At 36.7% G+C, this 25750-nt stretch overlaps 1 protein-coding gene across 1 annotated transcript in view; it reads right to left on the bottom strand.

Annotated features, from left to right (window-relative positions):
- MED13 (mediator complex subunit 13) overlaps positions 1-25750 on the bottom strand; it is a gene marked incomplete at its 5' end in the record, with an annotated part of 86714 nt that overhangs the window by 11519 nt on the left and 49445 nt on the right. The window contains 14 exons of the mRNA XM_014458671.2: positions 1499-1722; positions 1934-2125; positions 2778-2997; positions 6952-7411; positions 8440-8629; positions 10455-10678; positions 13788-13949; positions 15424-16334; positions 17472-17668; positions 19073-19287; positions 19420-19510; positions 21153-21274; positions 23916-23997; positions 25079-25292. Of these exons, the coding sequence (XP_014314157.2) occupies positions 1499-1722; positions 1934-2125; positions 2778-2997; positions 6952-7411; positions 8440-8629; positions 10455-10678; positions 13788-13949; positions 15424-16334; positions 17472-17668; positions 19073-19287; positions 19420-19510; positions 21153-21274; positions 23916-23997; positions 25079-25292 (3504 nt within the window). The remainder of the gene's footprint in view (positions 1-1498; positions 1723-1933; positions 2126-2777; positions 2998-6951; positions 7412-8439; positions 8630-10454; positions 10679-13787; positions 13950-15423; positions 16335-17471; positions 17669-19072; positions 19288-19419; positions 19511-21152; positions 21275-23915; positions 23998-25078; positions 25293-25750) is intronic.

Below are 25750 nucleotides of genomic sequence, written 5' to 3'. Positions count from 1 at the left end.
GAAATGTATAAAGTACTGCTGTATGGTTTATAAAATAATCAATAAATCTTTGTAACCAATAATATAAAATTCTACTTTTTCAGTACTCCTATAAACTAAGAATCATTAAATATTTCTGTACATAACCAATTTCTGAACTTAAAGGAACAGAATCTTTATACAATAGAGAAAATAAAGGATAAAACCAAATCTTTAAAAATTAAAATTATTGCAAGGATTTGCTTTTCAAGAACTCCCAGGCAGTGTTCCCTAGCTTTGAAACATGTTGAAATATCTATTAAGTGATAACTCAACATGAGGCTCACCTGTTGTGACCTATTAGTTACAGACTTCATAAATAAATGGCCATATTTAATTACTATCAAGAAGAATTCTAAAAAGAAAGCCTCCATTTTCAGAAGACACTCTAACATTTAAATGGTAAAAATTTCAGTCCACAATTTTAGTAAAGAAAGTTAAAAGTTAACTCAATGTAGGGATTATATCTTAGATGGTACATGAAAAAAATAAATTTCTAGGGTGCTTCACTAGTTTGTTTTTAAAATTGCAGAGGGCTTTCTAGTTCTATGCCTCAAAATTTTTTCAGGTTAAAATCATTATTTCAAGCTTTATTATAAAGAATTTAGGAAGCTTGCCCTAGCCGGTTTGGCTCAGTGGATAGAGGACCGGCCTGCGGACTGAAGGGTCCCGGGTTTGATTCCAGTCAAAGGCACATGATTGGGTTGTGGGCTTGATCCCCAGTGTGGGGTGTGCAGGAGGCAGCCGATCGATGGTTCTCTCTCATCATTGATGTTTCTGTCTCTTTCCCTTTCCCTTCCTCTCTGAAATCAATAAAAAATATATTAAAAAAAAAAGAATTTAGGAAGCTTAACCTCTTTTGTCTGTGTAACAGATTAATCAAATTTATTTTTAATTCTCTTAATTATACAATGTATATATACACTACGTAAGGGTAAGAACCTACAATCCCAAGACTTAAAATATTTTATTTATTGATTTTTATTTATTTGTTTTTTAGAGAGAAACATCAAGTTGTTGTTCCACTTATTTATGCATTCATTGGTTGCTTCTTGTATGTGCCCTGACTGGGGATCAAATCAACTGATGCTCTAACAAACTGATCTACCCCAGCCAGGCCAAGATGTAATTTAAAAAAAAAAAATTTTTATTGATTTTCAGAGAGAGAAGAAGGGAGAGAGAGAAAAAAAAATAGAGATATCAATGAGAGAGAAACATCAATTGGCTGCCTCCTGCAAGCCTCCTAACTGGGGATCAAGCCTGCAACCAGGGCATGTGTCCTGACCGGGAATCTAACTGGTTACCTCTTGGTGTATGGGATGACCTCAACCAACTGAGCCACCGGCAGGGCAAGAGTTAATATTTTAATGTACATGACCCGCAAAACAGTTTTCTACTCATTAAATATAAAATGTAAATGTGTGTGTATGGATTTTAAAAATGGGATGATATAATGATACATTTAAAGAAATGTAAGTACCTATTTGGAACATCGATGTTAATGATACATGTTTCTAAAAGTTCTCCATATAGATCTGTGCAAGAAGCAAGAATCCATCTCTGATCATGTGATAAACAGTACCCCACGAAAAGAACATTATATTTCTGTCCAGCTTCTCCAAATGTTTCTCCTAGCTCTGTCTGTTTATCCTTCACTGGAGCCAGAATAAAAGGAGGTGTATAAAGTCGAATACACTCTGGTCTCTGTAAAACAAAAAATTAAGGTACTATGGTACTATACAATCACAGAAAAATCTTTTATTAAAAAGATTTTTATTGAAAATGTGATATATTATCTTTTCCCAATTATAAGATAATTGGAAAATGAGAGCTAAACAGAGAACTGCACTTGGTTTTGCATAAAATCATAAAATGTATAGTTTTTAATAACTCTGGTCATAGAAAGCATACTTACATCAGGACTTTTAAGAGCAGTCTCCATGGCTAAACCTGGACCAAACCCAGTCAATGTTTTCACATTGGTTGATGTTGGAAGGGGTCTCCGGCACTGGGTAAAGGCCGAAAAAGCCAGGGATTTTAAATGCTGGGTATAGATTTGTCTATCTTCATGCTTCACAGGTTGCAACAGGTACTGACAAGGAACAATCTAGGAATTATAGGCAAATATTACAAATGTTAAACTTCGAACAAGTCACAAGAGAATAAAAAGGGCTGTAGGTTTGAAATTCTAAAACTTTTACTAGAAAATTTAAACAAACCAAAATAAAATGATAAACTAAATAATTTTATAGGAATTTAATAGTCAACTTTACCAATGGGCTATGTAAAAATCTTTAAAAATTTCTATATATCAGTTTTGATATTGCCATTGACTGGTCCTGTTGTAGTCTATAAATAATACAAAATCTCTGCAAATAACTTAATATGGTTAAATTCTTTCTACTTTTACTTGTAACCTGTTTTATTTAGATCCATACTCTAATTTTTGTACTTAAGTTTATGAACTTAAAAACTGGTTTATAAAAGTAACACAAGAGAAATATTCAATGTACTTCATGCAATCTTTATTTTCCATTATTACTGTGGTTCCTTTTATTTTTCATTATTATTGACATAATTGCAAAGTCTCTCTTTTATAAACTCTCTACGATTTCTAGTATAATATCACTTAAAATAAAATCTACATAACAGAACCTGGCTATACAAAATCAATTTAGACACAGACTAGTATCTTTGAAACTTCTATCAACATCCAACAGTTTTATATAAATTTTATCTCCAACATTTATCATTCTTACCTGTACAGAAACAGTACTCTTAATATGAGGAGGAAGAGTCTGGACCATTTCCAGAAAGCATCGAAGTAGCCCCAAAGTCCATACATTAGAAGAATTAGTGCTCTCATCTTTATTTTCATATGTAAAAGGATCAATTATATAAACGACAATTGCAGGTGGATAAGTGATTGCATGTGAGTCACCATCTGTGGGGATACCAACTTTATCCCGATCCATCGTGCTAAAATTCAAGGTAGAAATAAGACAGTTAGGAAAGAAGTTGTATTATTCCTTTCTTGGGGAAGCATTAAAAGCAGGTTCTTAATACCTCATCCCCTTTTCAGAGAACCTCTCTAAAATTGAAGGACATCTCTTTTTCTTCAAAGAGAACTATAAACACCATATGTAAAATTTCATGGTGTATGAAGATCCTTGTGTTGAGATCTTGCTTTAGAAAGGAATTCTTTAAATCCATAGAGAAGGGGTGGGGAACGCCCAGCCCACGGGCCATAAAAGTCCTGGGAAATCATTTGGTCTGGTTCATAGGTCGACACTCAACCACTGAACCACACTGGCTGGGTTAGCAGGCTAATTTTTAAGTTGATAATTTTGCAGGGCCACAAATGATGTTATAAATATCCAAATGGCTCTTGGCAGAAAAAAGGTTCACCACCCGTGCCACAGACTATCAAAAATACTAGAGAGCTTACTGCTTAGGTGATAAAACTGAGACAAAGATAAGCTAAATGAGCGGCCCAAGATCTCAAAGCTGGCTAGAAACAGAGCTAAACTAGAAAGAAATCAGGTTTCCAAACTTAGTCAATGTCCAACTACATTTTTAGCTATAGACAGTCATTTCTTACTTCATAACTTCAAAAGTGAATAAGGTTCATTCTTTGATGGTGATATTTTTTTTAAACTCCAAATATATGGAGAGGTTCAAGATAAATGGGTCAATCTGGATAATTAATAGTTTGTTTTTACTCACATAAATGAGTATAGCTTTGGGCAAAACTGCACCTGGGTAGCTGAAAGATGTAATTAAGCTCAGGCTAATCTAACCGAAAAATCAGAAGAGAAATTCACTCAATACCTTCTTCAGAAAAGTAATGAAGAGAGCTGTCATTATCGTTGTTGTCAAAAACAACTCAAGCGCCCTAGCTGGTTTGGCTCAGCGGATAGAGCGTCGGCCTGCGGACTCAAGGGTCCCAGGTTCGATTCCGGTCAAGGGCATGTACCTGGGTTGCAGGCACATCCCCAGTAGGGGGCGTGCAAAAGGCAGCGGAATCAGTGTTTCTCTCTCATCGATGTTTCTAACTCTCTATCCCTCTCCCTTCCTCTCTGTAAAAAAATCAATAAAATATATTTAAAAAAAAAAACAACTCAAGCATTTGGAAGCATTGTGTAAAGCACTTACTGTGCATTATATCCTACTAATGGCCCAGTGCACAAATTTGTGCACAATGAAAGGAAATTACTTAGAAGAAATATTTTAATATCGCTGTTCACCCTCTCTATAATAGAAGTGTCAACCAAATTCAGGATCGACAATGACAGATCGAAACACGCATGTGATTAGCGCCACTGAGAGCTTTATATGTGTCACGCATGCACGAGTCAACTTAGCCTTTTATAGATATAGAATAAACTTGCTTAACTAGACCTGCTTTCTGATTTAGCTAAACTTTTTCCAGCCCAGTGAAGCGCCCCAACTTCTCTTTCAGGTAATTTTCAGCAACACAGCAGTAAATATCAACACGAAGCAGATTATTATGATAGATCATGCAGGGAAAACAAAGGGTAAAATATTTAACTGCAGCAGAGTGACTATATTGTGTGCAGTGAGAAAACCTGAAGTCATTTTCAAGGTCCACCATTTCTCACTTCTTTTCAGTCGGGTCAAGTTTCTAAGCTTTCTAAATCTCCGTTTTCCAGCTAATGAAAAGAAAATAGGATTCCACTAAGTCTCCTATCTACCCATTCCAGGACTTCTGTGAGGATCAAATGAGATGAGGCACAGGAAAATGCTTCACAGACATTTGGTTAAAGTGTAAAATGTTTCCACCTGGCTATAAAGCAAGTCGTGTTCCTGGGCTGAAGAAACTCCAAGGAGGCTAGTTGCTAGAGAGAGGAAGCTGGGTGTTGCTATGAGACACATTACCCGGTGCCCACGGCCACTGTTTCCGGGCTGGCTGGGCTGTGGACCGCATTTTGCACCATGGGGTTTCGGCAGCATTGGCTGCAATTTGGTGGGGTGTCCCACTTGGGGGAAGCTGAGTGTTGCTTTGTGGGCACCAGGTCTGCACTGCTGTTTCTCTGTAAATGGCCAGCTCCTGCATTGATCATCTGCCCCCCGGTGGTCAGTGTGCATCATAGTGACCAATCGGATGGACACTTACCATATTAGCCTTTTATATATATAGGTACCTTGCTCCCATTTTACAGATAAGCAAACAGGCTCAGAAAGGTTAGATAACTTTCCCAAAGTCACAAAGCCAGTAAATGGCAGAGCTGAGATTTAAATCTTGGTATGACTCTTATGCCTGAAGAGGCTAGTTCAATAGTGACTTTCTAAATCACTGGAGTGACTTGCAAAGGCAAATCTACTTGACAGTTTTATCACAGAACAGATTCAAACATCATAGAATAGTTGGACTAAATGGTTTTCAATGTCTCAGTTCCCAGCCTGAGATTCTAGAAGTCTGTGATAAAGACTTTATGACAATGCCTGACTCAGTGGTTGAGTGTTGACTCATGAACAAAGAGGTCACTGGTTTGATTCCTGATCAGGACACATGCCTGGGTTGTGTGCTCCATCCCCAGTAGAGAGTGTACAGGAGGCAGCTGATAAATGTTTCTCTCATAATCAATTTTTCTATCTCTCTCTACCTTCTCCTTCTCCCTTCCTCTCTCTATAAAAGTCAATAAAAACATATATAAAAGCCTAAGCGACCGTGATGACAGGTCGCTATGATGTGCACTGACCACCAGGGGGCAAATGCTCAACACAGGAGTTGCCCCCTGGTGGTCAGTGCACTCCCACAATGGGAGCGCCGCCCAGCCAGAAGCTGGGCTCATGGCTGTTAAGTGCAGCTGCAGCAGCGGGAGTCTCTCCAGCCTCCGCAGCAGTGATACTGGGTGGTGGTGGCGGCAGGTGCAGCGGGGCCAGGATGACTGGCAACGGAGCTGTGCCCAGCCCCAGCTGGGCTCCTCTACAGCCACCTGCAGCTTTGGCACTGCTACATCCCTCAGGGGGATGTCAGACTGCCGGGTTTCAGCCCCTGAGGGGTCCCAAATTGTGAGAGGGCACAGACCAGGCTGAGGGACCCCACCCATGCACGAATCTATGCACCGGGCCTCTAGTAAAAAAACATTATTTTAAAAAAGACTTGCCTTGACTGGTTTGGCTCAGTGGATAGAGCATCGGCCTGTGGACTGAAGGGTCCCAGGTTCGATTCCAGTCAAGGGCATGCACCTTGGTTGCGGGCACATCCCCATTAGAGGAGTGTACAGGAGGCAGCTGAATCGATGTTCCTCTCATCAATGTTTCTAACTCTCTATCCCTCTCCCTTTCTCTCTGTAAAAAATCAATAAAATGTATTTTAAAAAAATAAAAAAAAAAGACTTTAGCCCGGCGGTGTGGCTCAGTGGTTGAGTGTTGACCCATGAACCAGGAGGTCACAGTTAGATTTCTGGTCAGGACACATGCTCTATCCCTAGTAGGGGGCATGCAGGAGGCAACTAATCAATGATTCTCTCTCATCACTGATGTTTCCATCTCTCTCTCCCTCTCCCCTCCTCTCTGAAATCAATATATATATATATATATATATATATATATATATATATAATTTTTTTTTTATATATATATATTTTGTTGATTTTTTACCCCCTACTGGGGATGTGCCCGCAACCAAGGTACATGCCCTTGACCAGAATTGAACCCGGGACCCTTGAGTCCGCAGGCCGACACTCTATCCACTGAGCCAAACTGGTTAGGGCAAATATATATTTTCTTAAAAGATGTTATGAAGAGTCTTCATTATAATTTTATAAGTAAAATATTGAACACTTTAAAAACTAAAATTCCACTGATAAGACCAAAAACTTTGTTTATTCATAATGACTGTGTTATTCAGACAAAAAGACGCATCAAATATTTATATTTCTGCAAAATTAGTATATTTAAAAGTACCTTTCAGATACATCAGGATGTGGCTGAGTGGGAAGAGAAGATGACTCTCCAGAAATCCCAGCTGTTTGTAGAGCTGATGACTGTTGCCCTCCCAGCTGGCCATTCTGAACTGTACTCGCCTGCGTAGACATGGATCCTGCAGCACTACTGTTCAAACTGCCAAAGGGTGGAAACGAAGGTAGTTTATTTGATACTCCACTATTCAAGTTGGAGGATGATGAAGATGAAGTTGAAGTTGTGGTCAAAGTTGAATTAGCTGTGGCAACTGAAGAAGACATGGTAACACCTGAAGTCACTGTCATAGTGCTGCTCGCTGCAGATGCTAGGGTGGCAGATGGAGTATTAGCATTTCCAGTATTTGTCATCTGAGGTGGAGTAATCAAAGATTGACTTGTAGGGGCAACTAAATTTGGCTGGGAAAGTAGAGAGCTGTCCAATGGCTGGGAAGCAAGATAAGGACCTAAAGATAATAAAAACAGGCAGGGTATTTAATTCTTTATTTCACTGATTGGTTCTTTATTTATTCAACTATGTGAATAAAAATATCTAATTGATGCTTTTTTGGTAATTACCCTCCCTAAGTTGCTTGCTAAGAATGTAGCATATATAGCTTTCTATTTTCCTACAAACTGAAGAAACAAATTTTAAATGGATTTGAAAAGGATAAACCAGCATTTTCATACAAAATAAATGGATTTCATGAAAATATAGTAAAATCCTATTTCCTAGGCATAATTAGTTAAATATAAATAACAGTACCTAGCAAATTTTATTAAGCCATTCAAAGGGTTCCTAAATCACAAATTAAATAAATATTGACTACACTAGGAGCTAACTAGATATAAAAAGGAGAAATGTTATCATGAGGTTCAAATTATAGGAATGTCTAATGAGATTCAATATTTTGGTTAAATCTATTTAATCTTTGGATTAAGTCTAAAGTAAGTCCATTGATATTTAATTAAGAGTGTTAAAATAAGCAAGTCTTAAATATGTAATTCAGGAATGTTAAAATAAGCGTCTTATATAGCTATCATTTTCTTAGTTCCAACAAAGGACTGTTTTTTTGTGTGTGTTGTAGAGGAAACTACAAGTTATTTGCTCTCTAAACCATTAACAAATCAAGAATCTTAATGTTAAAAAGTCTTAATGTTAATAAACTTAAGTAAAAACAAATTCATCAGATCCTACAGAAGCAACAAAAAATTGCTTATAACCCACAATTTCCTTCTACCTGATGGGATCCCTAGTACAGGGATCAGTAAACTTTTTCTATAAAGGGTCAGATGGTAATTATTTTAGGCTTTACGGGTCACAGTCTCTGTCAAAACTACTCAGGTCTGATCTTGTAGCACAAAAGCAGGCATAGGCAATATGTAAATAAATGAGCATGGTTGTGTTCTAATAAAATTTTATTTACAAAAACAGCTGGAGGACTGGGCCATACATTCTAATACTGGCCTTATATAATAAATGCAAATTCAATACCTAGGTCATATCTGCAGACTTGTGCATAAAGCTTGAGTTTAGAAAATGCTTCATTGTTACCATCAGCTGTCTGAGAAAACCATTCTGCTACCAACTTTTCTGACAGTTTCTTTGATGCAGTAGATCCAACTCTCATGATCCCATCTGTCAACAGTCGAGAAATAGGTCTATGTTGACCTAATCGACAGGACTACAAATATACATACAGAAAGCAGAATTAGTGAAATTATCATAGTATTTAAGTACATATTGTAAAATAAAGCATTTCAGATATTTAAAATAAACTATCACTATACTTAACATTTGGGATAAGAATATCACGGGTAAAATGGTGCCACAGATCTTTTTCTTTTGTACAGTAAAAATCCATTAAACTTCTTTTAAAATTAGAACATTTCCAATGAAATAAAACAACTAGATAATAATAATGGCACTAGGGCTTTATGACTTGAATAATGAAAACTTGAGAAATACAGAAATAAGTGAGCATAAAAATGTAGTCATTTTAAGCTGTGAATCTATCCCAATTCATCTATATAAATACACATATCCTTAAGCAAAAACAAAATAAAAAAATTAGTATACAGCTACACTATGAATTTGCCAGCTCTCCCTCCAATTCTGTGGGCTATTGATGTCTGTTGCAAGAAGCCTACTATCAAATAAGTTTGCCATACTTGATTAAGAAAATTTAGCCCTCACTGGTTTTGCTCAGTGGATAGAGCGTTGGCCTGCAGACTGAAGGGTCCTGGGTATGATACTGGTCAAGGGCACATGCCCGGTTTGTGGGCTTGATCCCCAGTAGGGGGCGTGCAGGAGGCAGCTGATCAATGATTCTTTCTCATCATTGATGTTTCTATCTCTCTCGCTCTCCCTTCCTCTCTGAAATCAATACAAATATATTTTTTTTAAAAAAAAGAAAATCTAGATAGGATTTCTTTACTATTAAGACTTTCAACAGCTCAAAAAATCTAATATGAATAGTGAATATCTATATGGTAATATAATACACAATGTCTCCTCAAGCCTATTTAACTATGGAACGTTTCTCTGGGAAGATTTTGCAGCATTAGTGTTCTATACAACACTCTTTGGGAAATACTTATTTCTACAAAATACACTACATACCTTGTAATTAAGTGGAACATTTATATGGAGTTAAGCCAGCACAAACTAACAATTGTAAAAGCAATTTTAAAAACTGGATTTCCAAGCATTTATGGGAAAAGGAAGGTGTAATGAATTAAGACTTTATGTCCCACAGCATTTTAAATTTGCAATCATTGCATTCAGTGATAGACATAACATGAGAATTATAACTTAAAAAAATTAGTCAAGAATTTCAGAAATGAAATAGATCTTACAAAGATCTAGCATAGCTTTATTTTATGTATGAGGAAAATGAGGCCTAGTATTAGTACCTGAGGTCCTAGAGAATCAGGACTAGAATTTTTGTAAATGTAATTTTCCTTGGCTATTTGACAATGCTGCCCTTTGCTTTAGAAAATATCCTCTCTCTCTCTCTTTGTTTTGTTGATTTTTAGAGAGTAGAAGGGAAGGGGAGAGACACAGAGAGAGAACCATCGATGTGAGAAAGAGACACATTGACTGGTTCCCTCCTGCACATGCCCCGACCAGGGCTAGGGATAAAGCCTGCAATTGAGGTATGTGCCCTTGACCGGAATCAAAACTGGGACCCTTCAGTCCGTGGGCTGATGCTTTATCCACTGAACTGGCTAGGGCAAAACATATTCTCTTAAGTGAGACCATATATACTCTCAACTTTTCCCCCCAGTAAGGCAATTTCCACCATGACCCATGGCGCACACATCTAATTAAGGGAGTGGGTTAAATACTGTAAGAATGTAACTGGCTAGTATGAGAGGTAAATGACATCAAAGAACTTGACATCATTACTATTCTGTCCCAATCAACTGAACTGCCCAGTATAATTTATGTTTAAAAATACAAATAATAAGGCAGTTTTAAAATGCCATATTATTTTAAACACCTACCTCATATATTGCAGTAAGATCCCTAAAAAAACTTTTGGCTCCATTTAACAAAGCTTCATTTTCTGGACATAGTACAACATAGGCTATATCTCTTTGAGATCCATAGGGTTCCAGCATAAGTCTCTCCCAGTAAGGGAGAGCAAATGGAGAAAGCACCAGAAAATCATAATCATAACTCAACAAAAACGTGGGGATTGGCAGTGGTTCTGGAGATTCATCAGTTCCTAAATAAGAAAAATATATTTGAAGAAATCATTTAAAAGCAGTATGTCTTTTTTATTGAAATGTCAAAAGTACTAAGTCATTATTAGTAGTAAAAATATTTTATTAAAGACAAAAATACGTAAAGCCAGTGACTGAGGCTTTTCCACAGTTAAGAATTTGCTAAAATGGTCTTTAAAAAGAACATATGACTTATACCTTCATTTAAATGCAAAAAAAAAATTGATCTGAATAAAAAAACTTAGAAGTATAAAGGAAAACATGGGAGGAGAGTTTTATTTTTAAATCTGGACAGGGGAAAACCTTTCTAAGCATAACATAAAACCTATCCATTTAAAAACTGATTAATCTGACTATATAAATTTTAAATTTTGGTATAAAGAAAACAATAAAGCCAAATGATTAACAACAAGTTGGAAGAATGATTTGCAATGTATATGAAAAAAGGGTTACTATCCTTACCACATAAAAGGGAAGTATAACTCTGTAAGAAAATGACCAAAAACCTAATAGAAAAGTGGGTATAGGATATGAACAAAGTTCACAGCAATAGAAATACCTCTTGCACATAAAAAGATGCTCATTCTCATGACAAAGCAATTAAAATAATTAATAGCAAACAATTATAACACTATGTGTTAGGTACTGCTTAAAGATCTTTCTTTTTATTAACTCATTTAGCCCTCACAAAAACTATACAAGGCTGATACTAATATTAATCTCATTTTAGAGATGAAACACTAGTAATAGAAAAGTTAAGCAACTTGTCCAGTAATATATAAAGATTGGCAGAAGTGGATTAGAAACCAGGAAATCTTCCCTCACAATCTATACTATTCTACCTCTCAACTATAATGAAACAACCATTTTCACCCATCTACTTACGCAGCACCCTACTCGTAAAGGTTTGAGGAACAGGCATTTTACTGGTAGGAGTTTAAACTGGTATTATAACGAGTAATTTGGCAATATTTAAAAAATATATACACACATGCTTTACAAGCCAGGCATGTCTGAATTCTAGAAAAATAGTTGTAATAACAATTATGGAAACTGCCCAGCCAGCGTGGCTCAGTTGTTGAGTGTCGACCTATGAACCAGGAGGTGGTGGTTTAATTCCCAGAAAGGGCACATGCCCAGGTTGCAGTCTGGATCTCCAGTGTGGGACATGCAGGAAGCAGCTGATCAATGATTCTGTCTCATCATTGATGTTTCTAACTCTCTCTCCCTCTCCTTTCCTCTCTGAAATCAATAAAAAAATATGTTTTTAAAAAATAATGATGGGAACCATCTATCTATCTATAATAATAAAAGTGTAATATGCTAATTAAACCGGACGTCCTTTCAGACAACCTTCCGGACAAAGCTGTGGCGGCAGGGGCCGAGGCAGAGGCGGCCACGGCGGCGGCGGGGGCCAGCCCCTTGCATGAATTTCATGCATTGGGCCTCTAGTCTATATATATAAAAAGCTAATATGCAAAGTGTCCCCTCAGGAGTTAGACTGGGAGTTCAATCGCTCCCTATGTGTGCTGACCACCAGGGTGTGGCATGGAACAAAGGAAGGCCCCGGCTGGCAGCCGGGGAAGGAAGGCCCCAGCCAGCAGCTGGAAGGCCCCAATAGGCCCTGATTGCCGGCCAGGCCTAGGGACCATACCCATGCATGAATTTTGTGCACCGGGCCTCTAGTGTGTCCGTTAACAGTAGACTGGTAAGATAATATCATGTGGAAAGAACAACAGAATACATGCAGCCATTAAAAAGAGAAAAACCTCTCTGTATGTACTGATCAGTAAAAACTCTGGGTATTGTGTTACGTGTGTGTCTACTATTTTGGTGGTGTTTTTTAAAATATATTTCTATTGATTTCAGAGAGGGAGAGAGAGATAGAAACATCAATGACTAGAGAGAATCACTGATCAGCTGCCTCCTGCATCCCCTACGAGTCCACAACCCGGGCATGTGCCCTGACTGGGAACTGAACCATGACCTCCTATTTCATAGGTTGAAGCTCAACCACTGAGCCACACACCAGCTGGGCTCATCTCTGATGTTTCTATCTCTCACTCCCTATCCCTTCCTCTCTGAAATCAATAAAAATACATAAGGGAAAAAAAAAAAAAAGAATGTAAAAAGATATAATTAACCCGCACTTCTCACTGAATGTAAAGTTATGTATGGGATTGAAATTATTTAGCTATTAATAAAAGAAGGCAAAAAGGAAATATGAGAAAATCTACTACTTCTGCATAAACATAATGCATTCTAAAACCATACACAAAAGTCAGAGATTTCAATGTTAAAAACTATCATTCCAGACATATTTTTAAAGCTCCAATTATATCCCACCGTTCAGAGCCAACCTTCAACCAATAATTCATACAAAAAATTTTTAAATATATTTCTATTGATTTCAAAGAGGAAAGGAGAGGGAGAGAGAGATAGAACATCAATGATGAGAGAGAAATTGGATTGGCTGCATCCTGCATGCCCCCTACTGGGGATCGAGCCTGCAACCAGGTCATGTGCCCTTGACTGGAATCAAACGCGAGACCCTTCAGTCCACAAGCCAATGGTCTATCCACTGAGCCAACCCAGCTAGGGCAATTAAAACAATTTTTAATGTTCTTTTTTATTATAGTTAACCATAAATCTACAATGCACATACCATATTGGGAGTATTCATTTGCTACTCTTATCACAACTAGGAAATTTGTCTTTTTTTTTAATGAGACCTTGAGAACCTTTATCACTAATATTACTTGCTCCTTTTTACTCCATTTTTTTCATTCAATTTTGTAAAATAATGATTTACAACAAAAGTGGTGCTCAGTCTTTTTAAAAAATTTGGCAGTATGATTCTTTCTACACATAAAATTGTACTGGTAAGTCTCATGTAAAAACAAATCTAAATGAAGTTGTTCTTTCTGATGTACCAGTATACTGAATGCTGTAAATGTTCAAAGTAAGAAAAGCTGAGATTGACCCACACTGCCTTAAGTCAAGCATATGCCACAAAAATATTTAAGAAAAACAACTGTGCTTATTCAAATTGGGCATAGAAACTGAGGACTGAAATAAAAGTAGTCAATATACATACTATAAATTACTTACCATAAGAGCCTCGGCCAGCCATTTTATGAAATTGTTGCCAAGTGAGAGGACCTTGAACCCCCCAAGGCCTTACTGTTCTTTTTTTCTGAATAGCATCCTGAAGAACTGGCTGAAGAGATAGGAGCATTCGAAGTATATCCTGTGAGCACTGCATACTCACATCTATAACCATTAAAAAAAGTAAGTAAGAATTCTGCTTGACATAATTTTATATATAGAAAACGCTAAAGACTCCACCAAAAAACCATTAGAAATAAGTAAAGTGCAGGGTACAAAATCAATATATAAAATAACTGTTGCATTTCTATACTCTAACAACTCTCATCTTCACCATCCACAACACAATAGCAAACAGAAAAAGAATCATGTTACTTCTCTACTCAAAACTGTCCTAAAACTTCCCATCATGCTTTTTAAAAAAATGTTTTTATTCATTTCAGAGAAAGTGAGGTAGAGGAAGAGATAGAATCATCAACGATGAGAGAGAATCATCAATCGGCTGCCTCCTGCATGCCCCCTACTGGGGGTCAAGCTCACAACCCTTGGGTGCATAGGCTGATGCTCTAAGCCAGCAGTCGCCAACCTTTCAAACCTCACGGACCACCAGTGGTCGGCGGACCACCGGTTGGCGACCACTGCTCTAAGCACTGAGAAATACCAGCCAGGGTATTGGCCAACTCTTAAACTTCATCTCCTACCAGTCTCCCCATCACCCAATTCATCCCAGCAACAGTGACTCCTAAGCATACTACTCACTCAGGATTTTTTCACTGCCTAAAACACATTCCCATCGGTTAGCCAGAGCTAACCCCCTACCACTTTATGTAAGTCTTTGTTCAAATGTTGTCCCTCAGTAATATCTCTTATCCAAACATCTAAAACATCACACTCTTTCCCTGTCCAGGTGGGAGTGTTGTCCTGTATACCAAAAGGTGTGGGTTCGATTTTCCATCAGAACACATACCTACATACCTAGATTGTGGGTTCCAGCCCCAGTTGTGGTGTGTACAGGAGGCAACGGGTTGATGTTTCTCTTTCACTTCGATCTCTCTCTCTCTCTTTTCCTCTCTCACTAAAAGTCAATAAAAAAATCATATCCTCCGCTGAGGATAAAAAAATAATAAATGTCACACACTTGTCTTTTTCCACTCCTCTACCTGCTTTTTCTTCAAAGCATTTGTCACTATATTATATAATTACTTATTTTTCTATTTTTGTATTCTTCACTAAATTACAGGCTCAAAAAGGTTGGGAAATATGTTTGTCCAATACTACTTTATAAAAGAACAGGCTGAGAACATACTAGGTGCTCATAAGTATTTAATGAGTAAAAGCATGTTGAATACTGCAGACATGTAGCAACTTTCTGCTAATTAACATGTGCAAAGTACCTTTTATACATCTACACAATACATAATTACAAATTTACAATAACCCTACTTTTATTTTGAAATTAAACTAAACTGCTAGGAAATTCTCTCTTTGAAAATTTCCTTCTTAAAGGAGTTTTAAGTCCAAATTTAAGTGTCTCTGTTGGCTACCTGGGAAATGCCTTTAATACTTTCTCTTAAGAAAGAAAAGCCAAGTCATGTATCTAAAGGAAAACAAACAAAAATTATTCCATTAGCATACTTACCATTTCTTTTGGACCAGGGGTGTAAGCACGAACTTTTCACAAGCACTTCATCAACTTTTCCTCCTGACATGTTATCCATGAACTGACGCCCATGTTCTAATGCAAGGTAGCAATCATTGCAATAGTCCCGCTCTTCAACACGTACCCAATTGCTAACTACACCAATTTTAGGAAAAGGATCTTTGTCTGCTGCTCCAAAGGGTGAAAATAAATTAGTGCACTGATCTTGTAACAGTAATATCAACTCATCAGGCAATTTTTCAGATTCCTTTAGTCCTCCATTAACATGTTCAGTAGTCCTGAGAGCTTCAAAACGTTTTTCTGCTTCTTTGCCACATTCTGTGTTGCGTCCTATGATATCTAGTTCATCTTCAAGAAATAATCCTGAATTGTTTCCAAATTTTCTGTTCATAACAGCACTGAAGCCACAGGTACACCTATACTGTGCTTCCTGCGTTGGATCTGGAATGTAAACTCCAACATCGGCACCCTTGATATTCATGTTGCAGACACAGATACAGCAACTATCAAAGTTACAGTCTTTAAACAAATTCATAACTGATTCTGAAAGAATGAGGTTTACATAAAGACTGTGTGCCTCTGGGATGGAAGGAACCGTTGCAGGTTCAACAGAATTAAGGGGTCTGCATGTGGATGGGGTGGAAGCTGGTGAATACAAGTCTGAATTTTCATATTTGACTGAACCTTGGGCACTAGCAGGTCCACCAGCTCCACGAGGAGTCCTTGGAGTCCTGGGAGTCCTTGGAGTTGGGAACCTAGGGGTAGATGGAGAAGGAAGAATTCCTGCTCCACTGTTGCTAGGAGGTGCGCTGCTAGGAGGCATCCCAAAAGAAGTATGAGTTTGAGGTGTATAAGCAGGGCCATATTCTTGATCCATTGCACTTCCGTCACTAGCATCACCAGGGTAAAAGAAAATCAAATATATATATAAAGAAACATATTAGTAATGTGAAAAGCAACTGAAAATATTCCAAATGTTTTTCAGTAACAGTGAAAATTATGAAAGCACAATTAGTGCTAAAATTCCGAGTATAATTAAAATGCATTTCTGGTTAATATATTCACTCTAGGAGATTATTGTGGGCTGAGGACCAACCAACTAATTCCAAAATTATAAATAAAATCTGTATACACTTATCGACACCTATATATTTTTTATACTACAAATATCCATAGTTCATAAATTCTAAGATGTAAAAACATAAAATAAAATCCTAATCTTAGAGATGTCTGTGGAAAGGGACCACAGCAATTTTAAGATGCTACCAATTATAAGATAACCCAATTTCACAGATTTTAAGTTAGAAAACTGTGTGAAATATGACAAATGTACACATGGGAGTGGTTTAAAATTTTAGACCAAAATAGAAAAAAAAAAAAAAAAAAAGCTTTGAAGACGAAGAATCAAAGCACAACAGTTCTAAGTTTTCTAATAGTTTATCCATGTCCAGCTAATCCTGGATAATAAAAGCCTAATATGCTAAGTGTCCGGTCGTATGTTCAACCAATCAAAGTGTAATATGCTAATGATATGCTAAGGCCGCTCAACTGCTTGCTATAACATGCACTGACCACCAGGGGGCAGATGCTCCAACCAGTAGGTTAGCTTGCTGCTGGGGTCCAGCCGATTGGGACTGAGCGAGACGGGCCAGACACACCCTGGAGCCTTCCCGTGGTCCCTCCCCAACTGGCCAAACTCCCATGTCCCTCCCCAGCCCTGATCGTGCACCTGTGGGGTCCCACGGCCTGGCATGCACCCTCTCACAATCCGGGACCCCTCAGGGGATGTCAGAGAGCCAGTTTCGACCCTATCCCACAGGACAGGCCGAGGGCCCCCACTGGTGCACTAATTCGTGCACCAGGCCTCTAGTACCATTATAATCTTATTAATCAGAAAACAACTTTTAGAATTTTCAAAAACCAGTATATTTTTTCCAGGAACCAGCATACCAGGTACTTCAATGAAAAAACATTAAAGCTATATAAGTATTCATATACTGTACCAATAACATAAATCTAAACCATACCTGTCTTTGATGAATGGCATTGCAGGTCCTGAAGGAAGCAATTCCAGTTTTCCAACAGTCCAACTCTGACGGTAAATACACTCTTCTGGCAATTTGATAGGAGGCAGGCATTGGCTTGGTAGAGTTTTTAGAGGTGCAAACATGGAACATCCCACTAGAACTTGACAATTTTCAGGCTTGTAGACATAAGAAAAATCCTACAATATAAAGACCGTGACATTCAGAACCTTATCTTCCATGGGGGGGAAAGCAAACCAATTCTAGCCATTTTTTTCCTTTCCTGAAACAAAATAAAAAAACGTAAATATAATTCCTTTTTTTTTTTAGAGAGAGAGAAAGGGACGGGGGAGAGGGGAGGGAAGGAGATTTGTTGTTCCACTCATTTATGCATTCAATGATTCATCTTGTATGTGCCCTGACTGGGGATTGAACCCACAACATTGGCATATTGGGACGACACTCTAATCAACTGAACTACCCAAGACAGGGCAATTCTGTTCTTTTCTTAAATACATTCTTTTAAAAATATATATATATATATATATTTTTATTGATTTTAGAGAGGAAGGGAGAGGGAGAGACAGAAACATCAATGATGAGAGAGGGAGAGATAGAAACATCAATGATGAGAGAGAATCATTGACCGAATGTCTCCTGAATGCCCCCCACTGGGGATCACGCTCGCAACCTGGGCATGTGCCCCGACTGGGAATCAACCAAGACCTCTTGGTTCATAGGTTGACACTCAACCACTGAGCCATGCCCATGACGGCAGGGCATCTTAAATACATTTTTTAAAAAATTTAAAATTCTTTATTGTTTTAAGTATTACATGAATCTCCTTTTTCCCCCATTGACTTCTCCCTGGCAACTCCCACCCCCCAGCACATGCCCTCACCCCCCCAATGTTTGTGTCCATTGGTTATGCTCATATGCATGCATACAAGTCTTTTGGTTGATCTCTTATCCCCTCACCCCCCGCCTTCTTAAATACATTCTTTTTTTTTTGTGTGCCCTTGACCGGAACCGAACCTGGGACCTTTCAGTCCACAGGCCAACGCTCTATCCACTGAGCCAAACCAGTCAGGGCTTAAATACATTCTTAATAGTGTCACAATTCAGTCTTCAAATTTGTTAACTACAAAACTGAATCAAATAATTTTAAATTAAATTTAGTGAATATTGGTTAATAACATTAGATACATTTCACATGTACAACATTGCAATTCAGTATCTGTATACTCTACTGTGCGTTCACCACCCAAAATCTAGTTTCCTTCCTTTATCATATATTTGACCCTCTTTACTAAATTTGTTCCTCCCCACCCCCCCCCACCTCTTCTGCTCTGGTAACCACCTATCTGTTGCATCTATAAATTTATTTTGTTAGTTCCTTTATCTTTTGTTTTATATTCCACATGAGTGGGAAGTATATGGTATTTGTCCGTTTCCATCTGAATTATTTTACTTAGCATAATACCCTCAAGACCAACCCATGTTGTTGCAAATGGCAGTATGAAATGAATTTTGAATATAGCTATAAACTAATTCTATATGAAAATATAGAAGTAAATTATTTTCTAGAGAAATAAAATACTTACTTTAATTTCAGAAGGTTTGGGGCTACAGAATCCTTCGTCGACCTCAATTTTGAACTGTGCTCCTATACTACAACTATTTCCTTCTAAAACAGTTCCTCCAGGTGTTGTATCCATATTACCATATTCTTTATTATTCATATTCATTGGGGAAAACCCCATTATATGTTGTTCCAATGATGGTGGTGTAGGATACATTTTATGAAGATCTGCAGTGCCTATATTTAATAAAACACACATTTTAACATAACACTCTAAAGAGGTTAATCTGTTTAAAACAAAGATGTGGAGAATTTTGTTGACATTAAAAGTTTGCAGATTTATCTGGAGCACAGATTGGGGAAGCTTACTTATGCAAGATAACGGGTCCAGATTTCCTGTCTTTGATTCCTTGCAGTTGGATTTATCATCTGATCCATTTGCCAATTTTTTAGATCCAGGCTATTAAAAACAAAAACAAAACACCCACATATTTATATTTATTTCAAGTATTATATCCAATGTGATCTCAAGATAGTAATCATTCAGACGTGACTTGAAAGAAGAGTCCATTCATGAAAAGTAGTATTTTGAAGTTGTGCTAGAGCCAAATACATACTAGCTATGATTTAAAGACATAAACACATTTTAGGCAATCAATAAACTCAGATTAGTTTCTCTATTTCATAATCCTCCAAATTAACAGAGGAAAAAGTTCCTTCAAAGAAAATAACCCATAGTTTCAAAACACTCAGAAGAAGCAAGAGTAACTTCCATTTAAAACCTATTAAAATTAAAATAAAACCTGCAATAAGAAGGGTTGTAATTAACATCAGATTTGCTTCTTAGTAAAAGATACTCAGAAAGCATCTGTACCCTTAAAGACATTAGTTTCCTACATAATCAATCTTCCTTCTGATGTCTTGTTTACACTTTTACCTTGTTTAATAATCTCCTTACCCCTGTACCAGTAAAAATGCTACAACAGGTAAAACTAAGCACAAATTTCAGAAGGATCTCATATGACAAAGCAACAGGATCCCTAACTAAAAATAAATCTTAATACATTGAACAAACCAAGTTTCAGTATCTCCAATCTGTCCATTTTTTTAGAGCTGATAACTTGGTTCCTGTTAGCCACTTTGTCAAAAACACTAAACTAATCTCTGATTACAACCTTTTTACCTCAAAAGAGCCACGGCTGATACATGAATGGTAGCAGAGAGAAAGTATAAAAGTACCAAAATTTTAGGGATATATTTACCCAGTAAATGGTATCCTAAAATATACTATATTATGGGATATAAAATAAAAGTTTATATATAGTTGTATCTGGCTTATGTCACTTAATTGAATACACCAAATGGGCATATATGTATGTGTGTATGTATATGATGAGAGAGGATTAAAAGTATATATTATATAGGACAAGAAAGACCAAATGTACTATAGAAGTTTCCAAGCTACCTTATGCAGATGAAAAAGGAATTCCCTTTTATGATAATGCAGCACCCAATTCATTAATTTGCCAGAGACTTGACATTCTAGGGAATCTCATTTTAAGCTTTAATTCCTTTTATCTTCACCTTTCTCTGCAAATGGGTGTTAAAGATTAAATGTTACTTTTTCTTCCTCTTTATTATAGTATTTAGCTGTCTTATAATAATGACTATTATGTCAAACAAATTCTAAAGAAGTAGTATTCCTTAATAAATTGACAAGGCATGTAATTTTAATGTTAATTACTTATTCTCTAAACAAGTCGATTCTAGGGCCATTTCTCAACTAGAGGATCAAAGATAAGGAAAATAATACTATTTCCTAAGAACTGCGGGAAAAGAACATATGGCAGAGCTCAAAGTTTAATCATACAAGTCCTTCAAACATACAAAACAAAGAAACAAAGTTTATATGTGATAGACACTATGTCAAGACTGTATAAACATGAGGCTAAAAAAATACAACCAATTAATGAAATTTTATTATAAAGTATTTCCTATTGTTCAGGGCTAAAACAATATTCAAGTCACATATCACTTCTGAAAAAATTTACATAAAATCAAGGGGAAAAACTTATAACCTTAATCATTAACGGGATACTCACTGTTAGTTCATCTTCATCAGAATTGAAGAGGTTATCGAGGTCAGTATATGAGACAGCCAGGTCTGAGTCATATATTAAACTGGTTGATGGAGGACGAGCATGACTAGTAGGACGTAGAGCATCTACATTTGTCAACCAAGAAAAAAATAAATAAATTCTACTACTGACCAAATAAGTATTATTCTATTTATTTAAGCTAGATATATTACTTTACATTTATAAGGGTATAATACAATAAGAAGTTGTGATTTGTTTAAAATCTATAAGTTTTTTTCACATAAAAATGTAAACCTATTAGAATAGAATTAAACACACACACAATTTTATTTTTCTATCTTCTTGAATGTAAAGGAAGCACAGTACAAAGATTAAGTGCTCCAGCTAGAGTCAGACAGACTGTTACTCTGAATTCCAACTCCAACAGTAAGAGTATGGGCTACTGACTTAACCTCTCTGTGCCTCAGCAACTGCAAAAATTAAAGGTGACAGATTATAGGTAAAGCACTTTGCCCAGTGCTAGGCACTTAAATACTCAATAAATATTACTTCTTAGGTAAGCTTCATTTCAGTTCTAGAATTTTATTTTCCTTTTTACTTTTTTCCCCAGTTTTAGAGGGAAAAAATACATTACTTAAAAAGAACTGCAAATACAAATAGAAGTTAAACTCCTCTTATATTCCCACACAAGAAAAAAATGAAAAACAATTTGCAGTTTGGTGTATAACCTTCCAAAATATCCTTAGGATGTCAAATGACTTGAAAAGCCCTCATTTTCAGAAAGATTAAAGTCATTTTCCAAGTGTCCCTGCATGTCAATTATAAAGACTCATTAGAGCAATAGTTCTAAAATTTTAGAGTATGTAAAAATCATCTAGGTTTTTAAAAACCAAGATTTCCAATCTTCACCTTAAAAGATGCTCCAGAAGGTGGTAAGATGGTCCACATTTTTTTTTTAATATGTTTTATTGATTTTTTAGAGAGGAAGGGAGAGAGATAGAGAGTAAGAAACATCAATGAGAGAGAAACATCGATCAGCTGCCTCCTGCACACCCCCCCACCGGGGATGTGCCCGCAACCCAAGCACATGCCCTTGACCGGAATTGAACCCGGGACCCTTCAGTCCGCAGACCGACGCTCTATCCACTGAGCCAAACCGGTTTCGGCGGTCCACATTTTGAGAAAGCCACACCACAGACACAAAAAGGAAATTACACATTCCTTATATCCCAGAGTAGGTAAACAGGCCAAAGAACCCAAATTTCATTCAGCAACCTACCATCAATCACTACATTTTTTTTTTTTCCTGAAAGACCATCTCTTCCTTATTCCAGTGGAGTTTTTCCTTATTTCTATTTTTGGTCACACAAAGCCTGACTTATTAATTGAGCTTTTAGATCTGAGAAGGACCTTAGGCAATGATCTCATCCAGTCTTATTTTACAGATAAGAACTATTTTTATTTGTAAAAAAGGAAAGAAGTTCTAACAATTCAAAACACAATTTCTATCATCTGAACTTGCTTCTCCCTGTGCAATATAAACAATGATCCATCATTTTTCCTTTTTTTTTTTTTAAATATATTTTATTGATTTTTTACAGAGAGGAAGGGAGAGAGATAGAGAGTTAGAAACATCAATGAGAGAGAAACATCAACCAGCCGCCTCCTGCACATCTCCCACTGGGGATATGCCCGCAACCAAGGCACATGCCCTTGACCGGAATTGAACCCGGGACCTTTCAGTCCGCAGGCCGACGCTCTATCCACCGAGCCAAACCGGTTTCGGCAATGATCCATCATTTTAAGATATCCCATATCATAGAAATCCATCCCTTTCTATGAAACATATGAATTTTGCAAAAAAGAATTGTAGAAGTCAAACAACTTCAGATTAGAGTTGACCCTTGAACAATACTGGTATGAACTGAGCCGGTCCACCTAAAAGCAGATTTTTTTCAGTAAATATGTTGATTATACTAGGCCTACCATAAAGCAATCATATTGCTGCCTTTTCATTATCAATGAATCATTATACCTATAAATATCAATTTCTTTTTCACATTATCTTTTCATTTTTGATGTCTAGTGCTAGTAATATGTATACTATCTAGTGTTTCATATCGTCTAAGACAGCATTAATGCAGGTACTGACAGACCATATAGATAAATACAGTACAATACTATAAATGTTTTCTCTTCCTTATGATTTTCTTTAGCTTACTATATTGTAAGAATCTATATCTATATCTATCTATCTATATATATATATGCCTAAGCGACCTTTACAACTAGTCGCTATGATGCGCACTGACCACCAGGGGACAGACGCTCAATGCTGGAGCCCCCCCCCCCCCCATCAGTGCGCTCCCACAGCCCGCCTCCCACTGCCAGCCAACCTCCTGCAGTCCCTCCCCCTGGCCAGCCGGCTCGATCAGCCCCATCAGGACTAGGTGAGATGGGCCACGACTGGCCTCGATCGCCAGCCAGGCCGAGGGACCCCACCTGTGCACGAATTCGTGCACCGGGCCTCTAGTATAGTATAAAATACATATTACAAAATATATGTTAACAGACTGGGTATGTAATCAATAAGGGTTCCAGTCATAGTTGGCTATTACTAGTTAAATTTTTGAGGAGTCAAGTTATATGAGGATTTTCGACTGTGTGGGACCAGAGTATCAGCACCCCAATCCCCACACTCTTCAAGGGTAGTTTGTAGTAACAATCCTGGAATGAAATATTTTGATTCTGAAACAGAAGTTTTACCTTGCTTGATAGAGGGACTAAATAATGACATAGCATCTTCTTCATGTGATAACACTGTTACACTAGATGACCCATCTTCTACCTGCAAACAATATTACATATTAGGCTAAAGTATATCATATCATTTACCAATAACAAAATCCAGAAAATACTGTTTCAAGCATTCTGCTAGGTATTTTGCAGATATTATCACTAATTCTCACAACTAACCTATATGATAAGTAAGTAGTATGGGTTATCTTTTACAAACAAAAAAACAGTTCTAAAGATAACCCGGGTAAATATGGCTGATAAGTTGTGGGAGCTGTCAAACTCCAAAGCCCATGTTCTGGTGATGAAAGGAAACTTAACTTGGGGTGGAGTGAATACACAATACAATATACATATGATGTGTTATAGAATTGTACTCCTAAAACCTATATTATTAACCAATGTCACCCTAATAAATTCAATAAAAAGAAAGTAACAAAGCCCATATTCTTTGTACAGTATCTACAGCCTTCCCAGCCACTACTGTTTTCATATTTACAAAAAGACAAAATTTCAAGTACCTAGCACATAAACATATTATTGTATTAAACATATAACTGAATTCTTTTCATAATTTTACAGCTTTCAATTTTCGTATTTTATATTTAAGGCAAAAGACATATATAGCAGGGTTAGCTTGTGCTTAAAAGATTCTCAAATATTTGATATTTAACCTTTTAATCAAATAAATATTTATAAGTCCTATACTTCATTAATATAACATTTTACTTTTAGGGATACTATAAGTTCTTCGCTCACATATTTAAAAATATGTATTTTATAAACTCAGCGATAAGTATTCTATTGTATTTTTGAAAACTGGTAATTCACTGATGGCATATTTTAACTCAGTATTAAAATAGTTCATCTACCTAAATGTCCTGATTTCAATGTAAGAAAAGTTAATGTTCTCTTTCTCCAATCCAAAAACTTTTATAGCCAACAAGATCTTTTCATGACAGAAGGCAGCTATAATTTAAAACAGGTGCCTGACTTATCTATTTTAAAAAATGTTTTTCTAAGTTAAAATGATGAATCTATTCTATTTAAAAGAAAAAAATGAGAGGTATGGTACTATATGCAGTGCTACAAGTCATCAGAGACCCTTTGGTATATACTTTGATTTCTCTTACCTTTTGTTTTTTCCCAGCTTCTCTCTCGTTATTTTGTCTATCTTTCTTATCAGGAAAAAGAAATTCCTCATCTCCTTCAACAAATGCATATGGATCAATTTTAGGTTCTTTTTCTGCATCAGATACTATTGCTGAAAGATACTGATTTTTAATTTGATATCGCTGTACTAATTCATCAGAAACTTTTAAAGGTTTCTTACATTGCACCATTAACCTGCATTAAAAAAAAATTAGAAAATTAATTATATTTATTCTCCATAAAAGCACAAAAAACTTCCAAAACAACTTCACTATTATGAAGTTTTTACAGTTATTTAAAGGTGATCTAACCTGCAAGCCTTCATTTTACAAATGAAGAAATTGAGGCATAGAAAGGTTATGTGATCTACTGACATCTCATATTCAGCAATAAAGAAATGGAGCTAAAATTCAAGTCTCCTATCCTATGTTGTTTTCACCAAAATATTTTTGTTTGTTTTGTTTTTAAATATATTTTATTGATTTTTTACAGAGAGGAAGGGAGAGGGATAGAGAGTCAGAAACATCGATCAGCTGCCTCCTGCACACCCCCCACTGGGGATGTGCCCGCAACCAAGGTACAGGCCCCTGACCAGAATAGAACCTGGGATCCCTCAGTCCACAGGCCAAGGCTCTATCCACTGAGCCAAACCA

The sequence above is a fragment of the Myotis lucifugus genome, unplaced genomic scaffold (assembly GCF_000147115.1).
Source record: "Myotis lucifugus unplaced genomic scaffold, Myoluc2.0 scaffold_99, whole genome shotgun sequence".
In the NCBI taxonomy this organism is placed as follows: Eukaryota; Metazoa; Chordata; class Mammalia; order Chiroptera; family Vespertilionidae; genus Myotis; species Myotis lucifugus.
The sequence above is the reverse complement of the archived record's forward strand: the minus strand, read 5'-3'. Positions and strand labels throughout refer to the sequence as shown.